General features: G+C 40.1%; 1 protein-coding gene across 2 annotated transcripts in view; it reads right to left on the bottom strand.

Moving 5' to 3' along the window:
- The window catches only part of KALRN (kalirin RhoGEF kinase), a 721,955-nt gene that overhangs the window by 227,568 nt on the left and 473,741 nt on the right, over window positions 1-20,646 (bottom strand). For both annotated transcript variants that reach the window (XM_065561521.1, XM_042843108.2), the window contains exons 14-16: window positions 18,900-19,095; window positions 12,232-12,398; window positions 2,404-2,523 (exon numbers count right to left, since the gene is read on the bottom strand). In XM_065561521.1, coding sequence (XP_065417593.1) covers window positions 2,404-2,523; window positions 12,232-12,398; window positions 18,900-19,095 — 483 coding nt within the window. The remainder of the gene's footprint in view (window positions 1-2,403; window positions 2,524-12,231; window positions 12,399-18,899; window positions 19,096-20,646) is intronic.

Below are 20,646 nucleotides of genomic sequence, written 5' to 3'. Positions count from 1 at the left end.
ATAGAGACAAGTACTTGTTTCCAGTGTTTATTGGATAAACACTGGTTTCATTTATTTTTTGTTGGGAGTGTTTTATTGCTGTTTATCAGTTAAAACCTAAAATCAGAAGCCCTATTAATAATTCATAATAGAATTTGAGCCACCTGGATGAAAAAAAGTTGCACTAGTCTTTGAAGATCTTAGTGATCTTGACTCCCCACGCCTTCTGACATCTAATAATAATGTACCACAATAATATTTCATGTCAGATACATTATTGTAAGGGGAGTTGCAGTCACACCACCCCCGGGGAATGCCAGGAGACAAGAGTACCTCCTGGAGTCCTCTGGCTGTGCTGACTGGAGGAGTAATTTACTACAGTAATTTAAGGCTTTTAGGGCAGCTGCTCAGCTACGAAGGCCAGGGTGTAGGAGGGACAGAATCATGAATCCACACACTCCTCGTTCTTTTTCATAGCTATTACTCCCAGGGGGAGCAACAGAGTAGCAGACTCTGCACACCCCTGAGTGCAAGGGCAGCCCTTATGCAGGCTGCCAAGATGAAGAAGTCCCCTAAGTCCTTCCTCCTTCACCTGGCATGGCTGCACGGAGGGGGCATTGTTTAGCTCAATATTTTGATTTTGTTTTTAACCTTCTGTAAGGAAACCCAAGTCTCCTAAAGACACACGTAGTCTTTTTTTTCGTTTTTAACTGTTAATGCCAAATTCACACTTGATACATTTATGATCTAATCCCTGAACCAGGAAAGGAGCTTGAAAATGTCTGGTAATATGCTATTGAATATTAGCTATTAGCTATTAGCAAAAAGGATTAATAGTTGGCAGAAACATTTAGGAAGATGTTCAAGAACAACTGGTTGAATTTAATATCCAGCTGCTTTACTGCTGTTAGGGTGGTAATGCTTATTTTAAATACACTTTAAAGAATTTTAAATGAAAATGAATTCAACATCTAGAAAACCTTTAGAGGCCTGTCTCTGCCCTGTGTGCTTTGCAGATCTCTCTCACATGTTGAGCTTTAAACACTATTCATATTTAATCTAGTGTTTTCTCCATTGCAAACTTTCTTCCCCTACAATGTTGTAATCCTTTTCTCCCTGTGTGGCTCGCATTTACCACCGAATACAAGTATCTTCCCAGTGGTAGCAAGCTGTGATACACAGACAGTGTGTATCCTTCCCCACAGTGCTGTCTGCCTAATGCTGCTAAGATCTAGTCAGCACAATTCAGTGCCAACCAGCTGATACAGAATTGCCACCCTCCCTCTACCCCAGATATTAAACTCTTGCTTTTCCCGCAGGGAGCAACATCGGTGAAGAGCTGCTCTTTTCTTAATCCTAGCAGAATTGGATCAAAATTGGTTATTTGCAGAGATTATAACCCCTAAACCAACTAGCAACACTGATAGCATATGTCAGTTTCCTTAAAGTTTACAGGAACATATAATACAATTTCTACTAAGCAAAGTACTCTCCCAAACCTCCCTCTATGGAGATGTTATTTTCATAGCAATTGCAAGTTTGACACTAGCTAGTTTTTTTGTTTTGTTTTTAACACATTTTGATTACAGGGGGAGACCTGAGGAAAGCCAGCATGTTCCTTCACTCATGAAAATTGTAACCATTAGAGTAATAATCTAGGGGATTAGACACTCCTTAATCAGCATGAATGGGAGAAGGCAATACATCCCTTAGTAAGTCACCAGTATAATATCAAATGCAATGACAGATGGTAATCACATTGCTTAATGCAGGACTGGAAGATGCTGAGATACTATGGTGTTGAGTGAAATATAAAAACATATTCTATAAATCTCCATACTAGGGCAGTATAACTCTGTGCTGTCCCATAGACAGGGCTTGTGGCAAAACCACAATTTAGACAACAGACAAACTTTACTTCTCTATTCTGACAAAACAATATTTTAGGCGAGTTCTTCTTTACTGAACTTCCCCTGATCATTCCAAAACAGCAGAATTAAGTCAGACAGAGATTTCATCTGAGAGGGTGCTTTAATATTCAGTGATGAATATATTCAGAATGGTGGGTCCTGGAAATAATCTCAGAAAGAAACTGACTTTGTGAACTTTTCCTATTTCAAGTTCACTTCCAAGAATTTTAATTTGGTCATAACATTAGCAAAGGAATTACCAGGATGTGTGTGTCTGGAGTTTTCATGAATGCCACTGTTTACATCTGACAGCAAAAGGACTAGCTATTGATGATAAATAATTTATGTCACTGTCAACCTCCTGCTACCTTATGAGGTTAGTGGTAAATTGCCTTTTCAAAGATTATTTTTTCTTTTTCTTCAAGCAAACAATGGTTTGATGTATGCCTGAGAGACAGTCCCATCTATACTGTTTATCTTGGAAAGAGAAGCAAAATGTTCCCATTGGTGTTACCTCTATGGCCAGTTGGAATTGCTCATGTTCTCGCTGGAGCTGCTCAGCTTCTGAAAGGGAGCTTGCGTTGACTAGGCTGGCATTGAGCATTGATTCCCCATTCCGAATCCAGCCGAGCACCTGTACAGAAAGGATATGTTGAAAGGTTATCTTGATCTGATTGTCCATGCAGTCACAGAGTCTCCTAATGATTCAGCCCACCTGAAGAAATGTATTTTGCTTAACATGGTCTGAGTGCGAGTCAATCGGCAGAAGATAAATCCTTGGATAAGGACTGACTTCATTACATAAATAATATTAATTGTCAAAGAGACAAAAGGTCACACTGTAGAAGTTATTGCTTGAAAAATTATAAGACATTGCAGGAGTATTTAGATGGCAAGAAGTGCCCAGTGTCACCTGAAGCTTTGATTACAAAAGTGAATATTCCTCTGTGTAAATGCCATGGGGCAGGAATGCAAAGGGTAACCGGGCAGAGTTCAAATTAGACAGGCTCTTCCACTGCTTTTTCAAATTCCTGTCCATATTTATGTTTGAAAAGTCACATTTTCACCTTAAAAGCTGCTTTGTTGTACTTACATCTTATTAGCAAATAAAACCGTTCTTAGCAAAGTGTCATAGAGACCAGGAGCATGATTCTGATCTCACATTTAAATGAAATCAGGGTCAGGCCCATTGACTGTAGCTAGCAATGTGAGCGTTCATGCCCTGTACTGTATTTTTTCAACCACCAAGCTTCTAACACAGGATTAGATGAAAGGGATGGTTTGTCAGGTCCCATGGAGACGCATGGTTTGGATGCTTCTTAGGAACTGTCTTCATATTTGCTGAAACAAAAAATGGGCCTACTTCTACATGAGAGTTTGACTAGTTTTTATCAAAACATCCCTCTCCCCTCAATGTGAACACCAAGAAATTTGGAGGAAGGTTAGGTATGATCTGGATCACAGTCCAAGATCTAGAACTCAGGCTCACCTCTACTGTTGACCATAGCCATGTCTGAACACATTCTTGATAGCAGTATGCCAACAATTCCTTGACCAATGTGGACAAATTCTTCTATAGACAAGGGCCCATGGATTTTATAAACAAGGAACCCCCTTTACTCTATAGCATGGGTTTGTAACAGTTTATCCCTATCTACACTGGGCAGGAAACCATATTAGCAAGCACAGACTTCAAGGATGCTTCTTGATTACATTGTTTCAAAAAGGAGTGTGTCCTGTCTCCACAGTAACCCTAGTGACAGAGAACTCTTTTAGGCCTGTAGCTATCCCACCCTGAACTGTGATCTCATTGTCATAGTATTCAGCCTTCCAAAAGTTCTCCATTTATCCTTGCTTGTCCTGTTCATTTTAACTTTCTTGTTTGGACTAGCATGGATCAGGTGGGGCACAATGAGGTATTCCTTCAATTTGCACTTAACAACTGCAGTTCAGGTCCACTTCTGCTTGATTTCAATGTGCATTGTTTCTTCTTATACATTTGCACAGAGTGCAATTTCCATCTTCATTCTCTAATCTTACTCTGATTCTTATTCTGCACTTGTACAGTTTAGCCCCTTTGCTACGTAAGTATATTTGCACTTATCTAAGAATAATGCAAATATGCTGGATAGTCTCTTGGACATTAATTTTCTCAAAAATGTAAGTGAACAATTCCCCCACCCCAGATCATTATGGGCCCAATCCTGCTACCTTTGCTGATGTTGAATAGTACACTATTCTGCAAGTAATCCCACAGGTTTCAATAAGGGCTTGAATCAAAGCCCTCTGAAGTCAGGAAATATCTTTCCATTGGCTTCAATGGTTTTGGATTAGGTTCTTAGACTACTTTTGGAGTAAGGCAGAATTGGGCTGTATGTATATGTATGACAGATTTACCAGAACATTTTTTTAAAACAGTAGAAACGCATTCTGCTATTTTAAAACATTTTGTCCAAAAATAATCACTCAAACTGCACAGGTAAGTTCCTGGATAAATTTGCCTACAACTCTTAGTCCTATTTTCTGTTATTGTAGCTGCAAATTATTGCAAGAAATCCAGCCTTATTTGGCAAGTTGTTACATCCAGTTCACAAATTCACCGGAAATCCTTACTGCCCAATCACTTTCACAAATGTAGCTCATGAGCTATTCAGCTTTGAAATCCAGTAACTTTGGTTTACCATTCTAGATAGCAATTTATCTTTTGTTCCCCCCTCCCCCACAGTGATTCATTCAAGTGCCTTAAAGGAACCATTTTTTCCCCTCCCTATATCATACATCACCCTCCTCACAGCCATTTGCCTCCCTCTGGGATAAGGAAATTAATGGTCCCTAGGAGGAAAAAAGGGAACGAGTCTACACAGGTAGCTGACCCTAATTTGTAGAAAATAGCATTCTGCTCAAGTCAGCAGTAGGGCAGTCTTGATCTATCAGCTCTCTCTCTTTCATCAGCAGGTGCTACTGTTGCTGTGGGAAACACAACAGAGATTCTGAGAAAAAGGAAAGGGCTTATCACACAACAATCTTTTTGTCTATGATTTTATATAATCCCCCAGCCCATGTGTTACAAACTACACTGCACCAAGAGTTGAAACTCTGTCTCTTTTAGGAAGGAATTAACTAAAGGATCACCATGGCTGGACAAGATATGAAGTGACAACAGCATGGACCAGCAAACACGTTCACGGTTTTGCTGAACTCCTGGCTGACCTGGGCTGGTATGATTTTTTTACAAAAAGGAGTATTTCTTTTAGAAAAGCAGTAGCTGAGCATAATCATTCTTTTTTAAAAGCGATCAGAATGTCATAGGGAATTTTAGGAAGCAGCCTTCATGTACCAAACCTTTACGCTGAAATTTTCTAAAACATTAGATTTAGATGCAGAATTATTTCAGGAATTTGTCTCTCTAAATCTCCTCGGCAGCTTCAGAAACCTCAGCCTTAAAGGTCAGGTTGACTGTAAACATAGGGCAATGGACGGGATGACATAATAGGACTTACTTTCTAACATCTGTGGTAATGAGATATCCTCCATGTACTTGATCTCTCTGTGCAACAACCACCTTGACCCAATCAAATCAGTAATTTGCATCTTAAAGCAGAGTTCTGTTCTTCCGTCTTGTCAGTCATGTTATGTTTACACAATGGCTCTGAAAAAACCTACTTTACAAAAATGGCAAATGCCTGACCTAGCCCAATAAACACTGGAAATGTAAGTGGTACAGCTGTCACTCTGCCCTTCATCTGTCTGAAAGCAGGTGAACACACATACTATATGTGCTGCAACTAAAAATGGTTAGCGGGGTTAGGCATGGCATTTCAGCCTTGATTCTTCATTTCCTGGAGTCTGTTGGCTTCATTCAGAGCTCTCTCATGTGACACTTTTACCAAAATTTTTGGTTAAATTTTCTTCTCATGAAACTGAGTTACTAACAATATTGATGAAAGCCAGGTAGAGTACCTACATGGCTTAGGGCAGGTTCTTCCACTCAGCTATTCTGTGAACATGAGTCTGTTCTGATTGGTCAGGTAAGTCAAAAGGCATAATTTCTGCTCCCTAATTAGAAGAATGCACAAGTACTTAAAGTGCAATATTCATGAATGTAAATCAGTAAAACTCAATCACTTGTGAAAACCATTTGCATGAGCAAAATGGATTTGTTAAAAATTGCAAGTTGAATATTCACAGATGTTTTGCAGTATTCACTGACATCTGGTAGTAACACACTATGCTACTCTACCATCTAGTAGCAACACTAGTCTGCACTCTACTTTCCACTGATATCTGTGTAAGGAAGATTTGGGAAGCAGCAGGAGGAGACAGAAAGGTCAATTGTATACTGTACATTCTAATCATCCTCAGATCTGTGGATCCTATGATTCTCCTTAATTTCAGTGGAAACTAAAACTTCATGCAGCTCTGAAAATGTACTATCTAGTCTTCAGAGATACAAAGCTAGACCCTGATCCTGCAAATGTTTACAAGTCATGTTGTTAAAGAGAAGCGTGTATGTAAATGTTTGCAGGATCAAAGCACAAGTGCTTTAACTCAGTGCCTCACTGATCCTCTCAGCTTCCCTCCTGTTGTTAGTATTTTAACATACTTTTTTGCTGTGTCCCATTTGCTTAAAAACAATAACAGCCATTGCCCCCATGGTCTAGAGTGTCTAAATTTAGCACAACTGATCAATACCAGCTAAATTAATTGCCTAAGTCTAAATGCCAACTACTTTGAAATCAATATTTTTTTCTGCTTCACTGACTTCTCACAAATATAATTGTCTTTTATGTTGCCCAAGTTAAACAAACAACTGAAATAAACAACTCAGTAATAATGATTACGAGAAATATTCTAAGCGTCTAAGTCAGACTATAAATCAGAGCTCACTTTATATGCACTATAGCTTGTTGGAAGTTTACCAGCAATGTAAAACCTTCCATCCTGTACTCACTACCTTCATTTTTCAATTCAGATTTGTGTATCCTTATATTTCCAGTCAGAAAGCTTCAACAACAATTTCTGAGTTTGTAAGTAATGTAAAGAGTAGCCTTGTCATCACCACTCCTAATTGTGATGCTGAATAATTTTTGATGTACTGTAACATTTGCAGTAGTTATTAGAGCTAAGAAGGGAAATCACATCTGATGACTCAGGGTTCCAGGTGATTAGAAAGTTAGGAAGGACATTTTTATCCCTATATACACTGTTGTATGATCAACAGCCTAGCTTTGGCTGGGGGGAAGGGCAGGGCTTAACCTTTCTTTGAAGCACCAGGTACGGATTGCTGCAGGCAGGATATGAGAACTGATGGTCTGAACAGGTATGACAAATCCTTTGTTTTGAAGCCTGTGCAGTAATTATGTAAGTTTCTAATCTAGAGTTAATCATCTTCACCTAAGCATCCTCATTTTTCTCCTTTCTAAAGCTTTGTACAAGTACTCTTGTGAAGTTGTTTGTAAGCAAAACTTGCACACAGGATAATTGTGTTAATTAGTATCAAAAGGAAGAAGATTTAAGCTACAAAAATGCTACAGTAATCTTCTAGTGGGTAATTTACAACATGAGTAGTAGAGATTAACCTTGCTATTTGGTGTATTACTAAAGTCTCGTTTAGCATAGCCCACCTTTTCTCATTTCCTTTCCTCCATGAATACTCATATTGTGTACAGACACACATTAGACTCTATCGCATGCCTGTTCCAGCTGCAGGACCAAAAGGAACGTGAGGCTCAGTCAAATGCCCTCGGTCTGGTCTGCTTTATCCCATTTGTACCAACATGCCAGTTAACTGCAAGCTGCAGGCACTCTTGGATCAAAGGGCCGCAACATTCAAACCAGAACTTTGATGGCATCTGCTTTTCTCTGTGACTGCTTCATTTGCTCCTTCCTTTAAATGTTCAGCATCTCCTGGTCCTTCTTTTAGGGCCTTTTCCCCAGTGCCACCTTCTACCTCCTCTGGCAGGCCTGGTACCTCTCAGCTTCTCTTCTCTACTATCTCTTTCATCTCCCTGCAGTTTATCAGCTTCACGTGATCCAACCCCATCACCCAGTCCACCTGATTTCACCCAGACTTCACAATCTACCATCCATAATGGCTGCAGAAGCGATAGCATAGTATAAACTCTTCTTTAACAGGGTGCAAGAGGCATTCCCTTCACCCCATGGTGGTTCAGCTCAGCTGGAGTTTCTAGGACTGCCAGTGGTGCTAGGATCTCCTGGTCCATGTACTCCAGGAGCTAACTGTACTCAGGATTGCAAGGCAGGGAAAGGCTCCTTGTATCCTTCCCCCAAGGCCCAGTGAGCAACCGTGCAGTTAGCCACAAACATACTCCATAATGTTTGCTGAGAACTCTGATGGCACAAACATATTCACAAATGCTCATCATTGCTTATAGAAATGTACAGTTCTCAGCTTAGACTGTCTAAACTTTTTTTACAAGTAATTTTTCCACCACGAATCTTTATTTTTTGTGTACCTCTAGCAAGCAGAGCTTTTATTTGCATATCCAAAGCTTCCTTGAGTACCCACCACAGCCAGGGCAAAAACCAATCACAAAGAGCCTTTTTCTCTGTGCATGTGAGTTGGAATTAGGACTGGGAAATGTTTGGAGGTGAACATTTACATATTTTTTATCTGGTTTACAAGACCTGTTCACAAATTGACTCAGACGTACATGGTACTTAATATTCTTTTAATTAAAATTTTGTATAGATGCTTCTAATATAGCCCCAAGACAATTCTCTGATCACTCTCCTATATTAATAGACTCGCTATTATCTGGGAATGTGCAGACAGGCTAACACTAAGAGATGGCCTTTAAACAGACATTTCCTACAAATTGCAGATTTTATCAATTTTGTTGAAGTGGAAATTAAATATTTCTGGAGTTAAATAACCCCCCTAAAAAGCAACAGAGTCCTGTGGCCACTTCATCGGATGCAGGCATTCACCCACGAAAGCTTATGCTCCAATACATCTGTTAGTCTTAAAGGTGCCACAGGACTCTCTGTTGCTTTTTACAGATCCAGACTAACACAGCTACCCCTCTGATACATAACCCCGCTCAGTCTCTCCAAAAAGGCCCAATCATTTTGCTTATGACTGAAAAGCAGTAACAGTGGAACCCTCTTAGAGCAAACCCATCTCTCCCCTGCAGAATGATTTCACTGTAAGCAGAAGTTTCACTATAATTGTAATTACAATGCACTGAAACAATAATTAATGGAGATATCCCATCTCTTAGAACTAGAAGGGACCTTGGAAGGTCATTGAGTCCAGCCCCCTGCCTTCACTAGCAGGACCAAGTACTGATTTTGCCCCAGATCTCCAAGTGGCCCCCTCAAGGATTGAACTCACAACACTGGGTTTAGCAGGCTAATGCTCAAACCACTGAGCTATCCCTCCCCCCAATTATCGACTTCTGTTCCAACTGGCTGCCAGCATTGCATTAAAGGGAATTTCTTTTAATCTTATCTCCTTAATACTATCCTGCTATTACTTCTGCATAAGCCTTCCACGTTCTATGGTTACAACAGGAAAGGGGGAGGCGGAGAGGGGACACATCCTTGAGAGGCTCTCTTCCTTAATATGAAAGATTTTGTGAACCAGTGATCTATATTATTTCCACTCTGTTTCAGGTCACAGAGCATCACACTTTGAGATGTTCTACTTAAATGGCTCCAAACATGTATCCTCTTGGCATTCAAACCTGTGAAGCATGTGATTTAATGCAGAAACCTTTTCTAAATGAGACTTAAATAGATACAGACAGGAAAAAGATTTTGGATTTACATGAGCCATTATGTTAAAATGCAAACATATGTATGTGTTCCAGAACTTAGCCTAGTTTGCTGTTTCAGCACAATTTTACCAGAGCTACAGCAGGTGTCTGTGGCAACCAAATCTCAATTGACTCTCAAGAGCAAGTGCAATTTGGTAATAAGATGGAGACCATTCATTGTCTCAAGTGCTCTAAAAAGTGAAGGAAATTTGGACTAGACCAGCAATGAACAACAAGCAATGAACTTAGCCAATTTTCCAATTTCACTAAGTGGTTGTGACTATTACTCATCCCCCGGGAAACCAAATACAGCCACCTTATGATAGGGCACAGATATATTTTAATTTGGCTCTTTTCAGGGGAAACTAGCTACAGTAATTGATAGGTTAATAAGGAATAGATTTTTCATTATTCAGCTGAACAAATACAATGATTCTTAGCCAAAGGCTTGCTGAAAGGTCACAGAGTAATGAAGGCTTTGATGGTTCAAATACTGTTAAGGAAACACTAATTCAAGACAGCTATTTGTGTTCCTCTTGCAGAAGTTAGACAGTTCAGTCCTATCACTTAGATTTTTAGATGTTTGGTTTGTACAATATTCTAAGGCACAAGCCTGTGAATGAAATTAACCAATCCTTGCTTCTGAGACCCACAGCTTTAGTTATCCAGAGTGCAGCCATCACTTTATTTCTCTAAAAACTAATGTTGTAATAACGGGCCTAACCCAACCCCTTTTAATGTCAAGTGAAAGACTCACATTTACTTTACTAATGACAGGTTTCAGAGTAGCAGCCGTGTTAGTCTGTATCCGCAAAAAGAACAGGAGTACTTGTGGCACCTTAGAGACTAACAGATTTATTAGAGCATAAGCTTTCGTGGACTACAGCCCACTTCTTCGGATGCATCCGAAGAAGTGGGCTGTAGTCCACGAAAGCTTATGCTCTAATAAATCTGTTAGTCTCTAAGGTGCCACAAGTTCTCCTGTTCTATTTACTTTACTGGGACTTGGATTGGGCCCAATAATAACAACATGTATTTCTAGAGTTTCTGTTGGGTCTGGTACTCTAGGTTCTAAACCAGTGCTGCTGTGCGCCGTTAAATAGCCACTGGGTTTCATTTCAGAATTGGCTACATTGCAGTGAGTGAGATGCTTGTTGTAAATATAGTGTGTGAAATATTTTGGGTCCCTATAGAAAGAAATGCACTTTATAGACAAAGATATTATTAATAAAATAGAGCCTTCCATTCAGAAGGGTTCCAAAGCACTTTATAAACTCCACACACTTCATACTGCCACTGGAATGCCAGGTGACTACATTTTCAAAATTAAAAACTAGGAGACTTTTCTGTTTACATTTTTTAAGCTTGCGAACGACTCATACAAAAGTGCACTTTTTTTTAAACATGCACTAATGTCGCAACTGCCAGCTTCTGACTCAGTAGCCCCAAGTACATATTTCTCAGAGTGAAGGATTTTTGCCAGTAATGTAATGTTCTGAATCAGTTTCTCATGAAACATTGAACAAGTGTAATTAACATTCACTTTGTGCAAAAGAACAGCTTTGATAGAGTCTATGCTCATTTGACTTTTCTCTGCACTCCGAACATTGAACACTTGTTCCACTGAACTCTTTTTTCCTGGTAAACACAGAGCATCTTTTACTCCCTAAAGTAATGTCATGAACAAACATTTGTAATTATTAAAAAAATAAACACCAAACATTTTCATTGACGAAATGGAAAACTGGGATATTTCAAGTGATCAGAAAGACATTCCCGGGGCATCCTATGAAAAACCCAGACTGCCCCATTAAACTAGGACATACAGTCACTTCACTGAAATGCAGCCACCTCTGGAGTGAAAAATTGCAGCTGTGCAGCAGCATGCAACCGTATAGGACAGCAAGTGAGGAAATATTACACATCCAAATGAAGCTACTGGGAAATTTAGGTAGGCAAAACACAACTGACTGAGCTTTAATGTTATTGGGACTAGCAGACTAACACCCTAAAATTGTGAGATCCTAGGTTAAAGACTACAAATAGTCAGGGTTCTACATCTTAACCAAAGATGATAAACTTGGTTGAGCTCCCCACAGATCAGTAATAATGGAAAAAATTAAGTAAGGAGGCCAAACTAGAGTGGTGTCAGCTTTAGACCTGGGCATTGAGATATCCACTAATGAGACCAATGATCCACAATGCTTTCAGTTTGTACCCCAAATCCTTATATTCCCAGAGCACATTGTGTTCTGAAGAACACCCCAATCTAGAAACTATGGGGTCAGTTCTGCATGGATGGTGAACGTAACTCCCATAAATATTCATGGGGTCTTGCACATGCACAGAACATGGAACAAACTCCTCAGTTACTTGTAAAGGGTCATTTTAGAACCCGTGAATAGATCAAGTACTGCTAAAGAAAAGGATTAACACTCCATACACGTAAAGGGAGGCTATTTGACAGAAATGGTTTTAACAGCCTGCACGTACTGTAATTGCTTTCAAGACACGTTTAAGCCACCACAAAATGGTTTAATGGCTGTGGTAGAAAGCCTGACCTGCTTGACCTCAGCCTGTAGGTGCCGGAGCTGTAGGCACTGCTCTAGCCGTTTGTGAGTCTGATCGGCGTTAAGCTCTAGCTCATGCTGTTTCTCATGAAGGAACTCCAGCAGCTCTTGCACTTGTGTCGCAAGATCAATGTCCTTTTCGCAGATTAGTTCAATGCCTACAACAAGATGACATACAGAGAGAGAGAGAGAGAGAGAGAGAGAGACAATTTCATTTATTTGCAATTCCTTTTGCAGCACAATTCTGCCACCCGTCACATTGATTTGAATCTCTCTTGATTCTTGGTAAACCCGCACACAAACAACATATGGTTTATCCTGATGCACATATTTGTTGACTCCTATGACTGTATTGTCCTGTCTATCACTGTGTGTATCAATAAAATGACGTTTCTGTGTTGATTGCTCCTTGTTTTGCTCATCTGAAACTGTCCATACGGAAATGATTTGACTACAGCTTTGGTGATGTGGAACTGGGAATTTTAAAAAATACTTTATGAATTTTAACAAATCAAAGACTAAAATACTCCCCCAGCCTTATGTTATTTCATTAATCAATATCTTATAAACACATTCTTTCTTTAAAGAAAGAAAGAAAGAAAGAAAGAAAGAAAGAAAGAAAGAAAGACTCCTGTCCTCAATTTAGGATGGTAGTTGGGGGCCCACAATGTGGAGTGTGCCTAAAGTCTGTCTAGGTTCTTAGGGGACCATTAACACTCTTGTAATTTATACTATCATTTAGGTTGTTCTCAATTATGCCATGTGTCAAATAATTCCCAAACCAGCTCTAGAACTGGAGGCCTGAAAAGGTGGTTTAGTGCCCCCTTCCCCAATCCCTCAAAGTCCAGCATTGAATATGCTCCACTGGACCAGAGGATCTGGCTCACTGTGTAACTGTCCCAAGAAAAACAATGCAGAGCAGTATACTGTCCTCTTTGATTTGCAATTTCACCAGTGTAACTGACAGACTTTGGCCAGAGTCTTTATTTGACATTCCACACTACTGTAATCCATGTAATCATAAATCAGTAAAGGCCTGATCCTTCTCCCATTGAAGTTATTTAGAATGTTGTTATTGGCTTCAACAGAAGCAGGATCCTAATTATTATAATAATCAGATTCAAGTAAGTGTGAGAAAACACTACACTGTTCTCCAAAGCCATTTGATTATATAAAATAAAACAAGATTAAAAAAAGGACACCTCCCCTTCCCCCCCGCGACTGAAAGCTGTTGTACAGGAAGCAAGGAAATTATGTTTCGAGGCATTTAATGTGAAGCATCTTTTCTATGTCCCAGAGTTCCATGACTTTTACCTTCTGTCACAGTGATATCAGCAGAGGACAGAATTAGAAACCAAATCAACCCTGTGTCAACCCTACCTTGTCTCTTCCAGTTTCTGGTTTTATCATGAAAGCCACATCGGAGTGAAACTGATTGGCTGATTCTCTTTCCCAGCCAAAACAAAACAGCTTCTTCATTACCAAATAAGGTGGAATGGCCCCAGGCTTCACATTTAGGGTCTGGAAATTTAATTTATGCTCCCATTCTTGGGAGTGAAGTTTCTTCTAACTGCCAGACACCATGCACATTTGTTATAATTAGCCTGCATATGGTACTGTGTCCTTAGGACATCGCTGGTGTTTTGTATGCTTGACTTCACCATGCCTATTTGATATTAAACACACAGTTTTCCATCATGCACACTCGACTGATGTAGTTTTGACTGTGGTAACTCATCAGCAGCAACCAGTAAACTGCCTAGGATGTTATCCAAGGGCAGACTACTCTCCCAGTGATGAATGATTTGCCCTTTCTTGCTTGCCACATGTCACACAGATTTATGCCACATTGCCGGCATATGCAATGAGAGAGCTCGTTCTTCTCAAAGGTGGATTTGTAAAATAGAAAGCATTTTTACATTGTATTTTTGGAATAATTTCACACATAAAAGTCCTCACCCGGAGGTTTGTGATATGTAAGCACAGCTGTTTTTTCAATAAACTGAACGCAGTTACTGAAGGGGATTTCAACAGACTGGTATTGAGTGGAGCATGCTCTTAAACAGATTTATTAAAAAGAGTAGCCACAGGTACAACAACATAAATACACCACAGCTCTCAGTTATAGTGGCATAAATCTAGAGAAACAGCACTGAAGTGACTGGATTTACTCTGAATTTATGCTGTTGTAATTGAGAGCATAATTTAGTGCATTGCACAATCTACCTACCTACCTACCTACCTACCTACCTATCTATATATCTTTTCTTTTATCCTTTGGATAACTACAGACCTTTTAAATTATACACATTCATATAAAGCCTGATCCAAAGTACAGTGAAGTCAATGAAAAGACTACCATTTACTTCAACAGGCCTATGTTACACACATTCTGCCTATGTTTTAACCAATTAGGATATTATAAAAAGCCTAATTTGCTAAAATAAGATGAAATCTGAAAAAAAATCCACCCACATAGTTCATTGATAATTTTAAGAAAAGGCCATTCTGTTTGCATAGATGCCAGAAGTCAAATTTCTGACTTGAATTCTAATTTTTAAATAAGTAGTTATGCTAGCTAGCACAACTACTGCCCAAATTCTATTAGTGGTAGCAACATAACCAGGTCTTAACTAAATCACCGAATAACCTTAAATGAAAAAATAAATACATTTGCTGACTTATAATTACACAAAATGTGTTTTGTGTAATATTGAGCTGTAGCTTATAGAGAAAGATATCATGCGACTTCAATTTCAAAACCTCTTAAGCAGGGCCGGCTCCAGGGTTTTGGCCGCCCCAAGCAGCAAAAAAAAAAAAAAAGCCTGCAGCGGCAATTCGGCGGGAGGTCCTTCGCTCCGAGCGGGAGTGAGGGACTGTCGGCCGAATTGCCGCAGGTGCCGCCCCTCTCCAGAGTGGCCGCCCCAAGCACCTGCTTGCCAGGCTGGTGCCTGGAGCCGGCCCTGCTCTTAAGTTTGAATTTGCCAGATAATAAAATCACTGAACAGACTGAATAGAAATTTCTTTGTATAATAAGAATCACTCCCACTCAGAGGGACTTATTCCTGTGCTGATTTAGAACCCAGTTCAGGAATGCATCCTAGTTCAAGAAAGCACTTCAGCACATACTTAACACTAAGCATGTGCTTAAGGCACACTGAAGCAAATGGTTAAATAATTAAAGTTAAGTACTTGTTTACGTGCTTTTCTGAATAGGAATGGATCTAAGCATATGCTAACTGGAGTTAAACCAAGGCTTTTACAGTCCGAGCACTCCCACTGGGGTAGATCCTTAGCTGGTGGTGTAAATTGTTATGGCTCTATTGGCTACATCAGCTGAGGATCAGCTCCAATGACTTCAGTAGGATTGCTAGGGTGTAAATCAGCACAGAAATGGGATTTATGGGCTAAATTAAGTCTTGGTTGAACTCCACTGATTTCACTTGGAGTCACATCAAGGATGAACGGACAGTGTCTTACAGAAAAAAAAAGAGTGATATCTTAAAGTCAGATTGCTGCACGATTACTATCAGGGGATAACATCTTGCACCACATATGTTCCCATTGCCTTCAGTAGGGCTATTTGCAGTGTGAGATACTATTCACTATGAGTACGGGATCATAATCTGGCCCTCACAGAGCTGTGTTGCAACCAGTGTGACTTTGTTTTTTTACTGAACAATTAGAAGCATTCTTCAGAAAGGTTAAACAAAGTCAGCCTTCGTGTCCCTGCAACATCCACTTCCTAAACCAGAAATGAAATCACAACTTGAAATTAAATGAAATAGATTTCTATTTCCTTTATAATGAATGTGGCTGCTATGGTGACGCAGGTGAATGGCACTAGACTGACAGCCCTGGATACTACAGGCCTCTTTCTATTTGTGCACATAACAAGTATGAGATGGGTAGCAACAGTGCAGACTTCCACCAAATTGCCTTAACAAAGTGCTATCAGTCCTGACCTAAACCACACCACCTGACTGGTTGGAAGGGCAAGCAGGCCAGCTCTTAACCTAGTGGCAGCAGCAGCAGCTCGCTGGCTGCTCAATGCTCATGCCCGCCATTGTGCTGCTTTTCAATGCTCCTGCGTTGCACCCAGCCTTGCCTCTGTCCTGCCCCTGCCTTGACCCCCTCCTTGCCTGTTACCTTGCTTACTCCCATTCCTAAGTTTTGGCTTGACCTGTAGCTTTGACTTCTGACTCCAGCTTGACCCTTGGCTCTGGTATCCAGTCCCTGCCCTCCAGTTTGACCCTTGTCTCTGGCTTCTGAACAGTGACTCCGGCTTGACCCTGGGCTCTAGCTTCCAACTACTGATGACCATTATGCCTGATAGCCACTCTGGCCACTAGGGTAGACCACCCTTGTCCTGGTCAGGTGACAATTGGGCTTGGTGTGAAGGTGGTTGTGCACTATTTAGTGGTCTCAGATATACAGAAGGTCACACTAACTAGATGTTCTGGAGGGGGTGGGGGAGTTGGCCTTAAATGCCATAATTTGAACCCTGCGCCAAGATTTTCCAAAAGTGACTAGTGATCTTTGTCCAAATTAAGACATCTTAAAGGGCCTGATTTTCAGAGGGTAAATGCACAGAAATTTGTGAAAATCAGACCCCTTTAAGGTGTCTCAAATTGGGCACCCAAAAATATCACTAGTCATTTTGGAAAATCTTGACCCTTGTGTTAAAGCTTTAATTTCTTTCAGAGATGTCATCTCACCTCAACGGCAGAGTTATAATCAAAATGGAAAAATGGAATGAAGACCAATGCATGTGAATTAACAATTGTAGCTTACTAACAGCTCTTGTCCTTTCGGTAACACAAATATACGAGTAGTATTCTCTAAACATATAACTCTTTCCTGAAGGACATGCATTGTTAATGGAGCCCAAAGACAATTTAGATGAGCTACAAAATCACTGAGAATACAACATGACTTTTAGAGAGCTCATATGAACTTATAAAAATGAAAACCTTGTTGAAAACAAATATTCTTATAGTGAAATCAGGTTAATCGAGGCCTGGTTTATCCATGTGTGTCAGAGTAGAGCTTTGGTAAGAAGCAAGTTGTTACCAGTCCCATTAAGAGTACATTTGCCTGACAGACTTGTTAGCCTAAAGATCTCTGAGCCAAATAAAAAATTATGGTCAAAACTGTAAACACTTAGTTTGTGGCTTCATTATCTAAACTTTCAGCTAAGTTCTTATTGCAGCACTAGTGATCATGTTCAATAAGAGGCAGTGATAACTGTTGATTTTCAAAAAGTCCCATACTGAGTTTGCAGCTCCGTCAGTAAGAACAATCGGCTTTTGACTGGTAAACTGAACAAACTTGATGCAGAATTCAGTGAGAGGAAACAAAATTCAATGCAATTTTTATTGAGTATAACTGTCCTTTATTGAAATAAGAAACAGTTGTCTCCAAAGAGCAATTACTGTCCCTTACTTTGCCATCCTCCCAATATTCTGCATTCCCTGCAAAACAAGTATGAAAAGAACCTTCAACTAACCCCTATTATTCTGGATCCTCAAGAGGTTGTGGTTCTTTGGCTTTGGAAGCAAATGATTTTTCTTTCTACACATGGACCTCACACTGGGAGACCGAGGTAATATTTTAAAAATATTTGAAAGATCTCATCCATTTAATCTCTGTTCCATTGTTTGTAATCCAGAGAAGTTGTTTCTACTCTCCTGCAGCTTGGGAGTTCCAAACAAACACAGTGAGTTTTTCCCAGACCAATCCACTAGGCTCCTGTCTGTGCTCTGCTCTGGATCACACCTCCCATGCCTTCTACTCCCGCCTGTGCTCTGCTCCACATCCTGTACCTCCCAGGCCATAGTCCTCTGATATTTCCGGGAAGAAAAAAAAGTTGCATTTTACTGATTTACTTTGGGCAATTTTACCACATCACAAAGCCAAAGACTAATAGGCAAAGCCCAGGGCCAGCCATACTGGGAGTAGATGCTGTGCAAGCTTCCACATATGGTTCACCCAATGCACCTGGTTTCCTATCTTGCAACATTCTCTCTTAGTTGCTGCTGAGCTTCTATTAACTGGCGCTCGCCGAATTATGCTGCCTATTGTGAAAATGTATCTTGGGGTGAAATGTTTACAAGAGAATGGGAGGAGACCAAGAAAATCAGTTTTATTTGTATCCTGAGCAGTCCTTTTTATCTTAATTAAAGGGGGTGGGGGAATTGCTCTGTGTGCCTTTCAAGGCATGTGAGAAGATTTAAGTATCTTACAAATAATTATCGCCTGTGGGACAGTAGGCAGAGATTAATCTGAATGATTATTTTCCCCAGGTGAGAATGCAAAAATCAGGATTTTACAGTACTCACTGGAAACTTGAACCTTTTGCAGAGAAGCAGGGTATAAGATACAAAGCAACTTCTCTACTAATATGCTTCAAGACTGCCATTTAGGAGCACACGCCAGGGAGGTTTTTACAACCAAGTGCTTATCTTAACTTCCAAGTGGACATTGCAAGTAAAATTCCAACATCTTATGCCCTGTTCATACTGAAAACAACGTACATTCCAATACTTCTTTGAAGGAAGAATATCCACAGTTACCTGACTAGGACTCTGTTCACAGATGATGTGTTTTCTTTTGTATTTTTGTAAACGGATGACTATTAAGCAAATTGTCCTGCTCACCTGAAGCCTGGACTTCCATGATGTACTGGTGTAAATCTTGCCCTTGCTGGATAACCTCAAAGGTCATGTTGTTCATGGCCAGTTTCCGTTCGGTGTGGCGCTGCAAGCGCTGCTCAGCCAGAGTGAGGTCCTCGGTATTGAAATCATTCATTTGTCTCAGCAAATCTTCATTCCAGGCATCTAACTCTGCTGTTACCTTCAAAGGAAAAAAGCCACATATTGTATGCACTGGAAGCCAACAAAAGATTACTTCAAAACAGCATTTGGATCACCATAATACTCCACACTTAGGGTCTGATCCTAAGCCCCTTGAAATCAAGGGGAGTCTTCCTGTTGACTTCCATGGATTTGGAACAGGCCCTTGCATGGCACTTTTCGTCTGTGGATCTCAAAGCTTTGACAAAGGTGGGTGAGTACTGTTACACCATTTACAGGCTGGGAAAATACAGCACAGAAGTGGCTTGTTCAACATGACAGCAAGTCAGTAGCAGAGTTGGTAGAGAACCACAGTTCTCAGCTCTAACCTCTACACCAATATCTAGCAGTAATTTGCAGAGGTTGGCTAACTTTGCTTCCTTTGTTACGTGTTCTCTGTTTCTTCATTATAACAATTGGCCTGATTAATCTAACAGTCCCATTATTATTATTTTTACTGTGTTATCGCCCAATAGTACCCAGACAGTAAACGGGTCCAATAGCATTAGCCTCTGTAGAATCACACTTGAAACTAGACACAAACAGGTGGAAATGAAGCAATAGGAGGAAATGAAGAACAGGGGACAAAGGTAACGATAACCAAATCTTGCTGTTAAGTTAGACATCTAAATCCATATTTAGGCACCAAGGTGAAAGATGCCCAATTTTCATAGATGCTGAGCCCCAGTTCTCACTGAAATCAATGGGATTTGTGGTTTCCTAAATATATATTTAGGTGCTTAACTTTAGAAACCCACTTTTGAAAATTTTGGCGTCTTATCCCACGGTCACAAAGCAAACCAAGGGCACAGAACCAAGGATTTCTGGCTCCAAATCCTTTACATGTTGTTTTGGATGGGGATTTAAAAGACACAGTTTTAAATTCAAAATGAGAACACAAGCCCATAAACCGTTTTTAGACTTTTCTTTGAAACCAGCGGAAACACAGATTTGTTCACCCCAGGCAATCTGTGACCATTTTACAAACCTGGGACTGAAGTCGCAGGGTGAAAGGCAGAGCATAGGAGATCCTGAGGGCTTTCCATTTTTATTCTGATTATTCCTATGTCCATTCCACTCAATTAACTTTAAATAATAACTATCTCTGTTTACAGTCCCTTTGGTGCCCTTCCTGATTCCAGTGGTCTATGATTCACTCACACTTCTCAATTAATTGGAGTCTCTGGAATGTGGTGGCTTATTGGCAGATTTTCTGTTCTAACAATTACCAAGCCCTAGAGAAATGGTCATGGTGGAAATCAGAGAAGGAGCTCGGTAGAAAATTAGAAAGGGTTTTAAAGAGAGAGCCTCTGCTGATAGCTAGAAGGACTAAGGCCGACTTGACCTCATTTTAAGCTATAGACAGCATAATGAACATCTACAGTTTAAAGTGAGAATAGATTTCCACTATTAATGACTATGGTACTTGAGGTTCCATATGAAACCTGTTTTGCTTGCATGTGCTGGTAGAATGGCATATAAATTTACTGGATCAGAAGGAGGTTTAATTTTTATTCGTTATTAAGAATATTGCCTGTCATAGTTCATTGCA

The sequence above is a fragment of the Chrysemys picta genome, chromosome 11, assembly GCF_011386835.1.
Source record: "Chrysemys picta bellii isolate R12L10 chromosome 11, ASM1138683v2, whole genome shotgun sequence".
NCBI classification, from domain to species: domain Eukaryota; kingdom Metazoa; phylum Chordata; order Testudines; family Emydidae; genus Chrysemys; species Chrysemys picta.
This window is presented reverse-complemented; position numbering and strand designations above follow the sequence as displayed.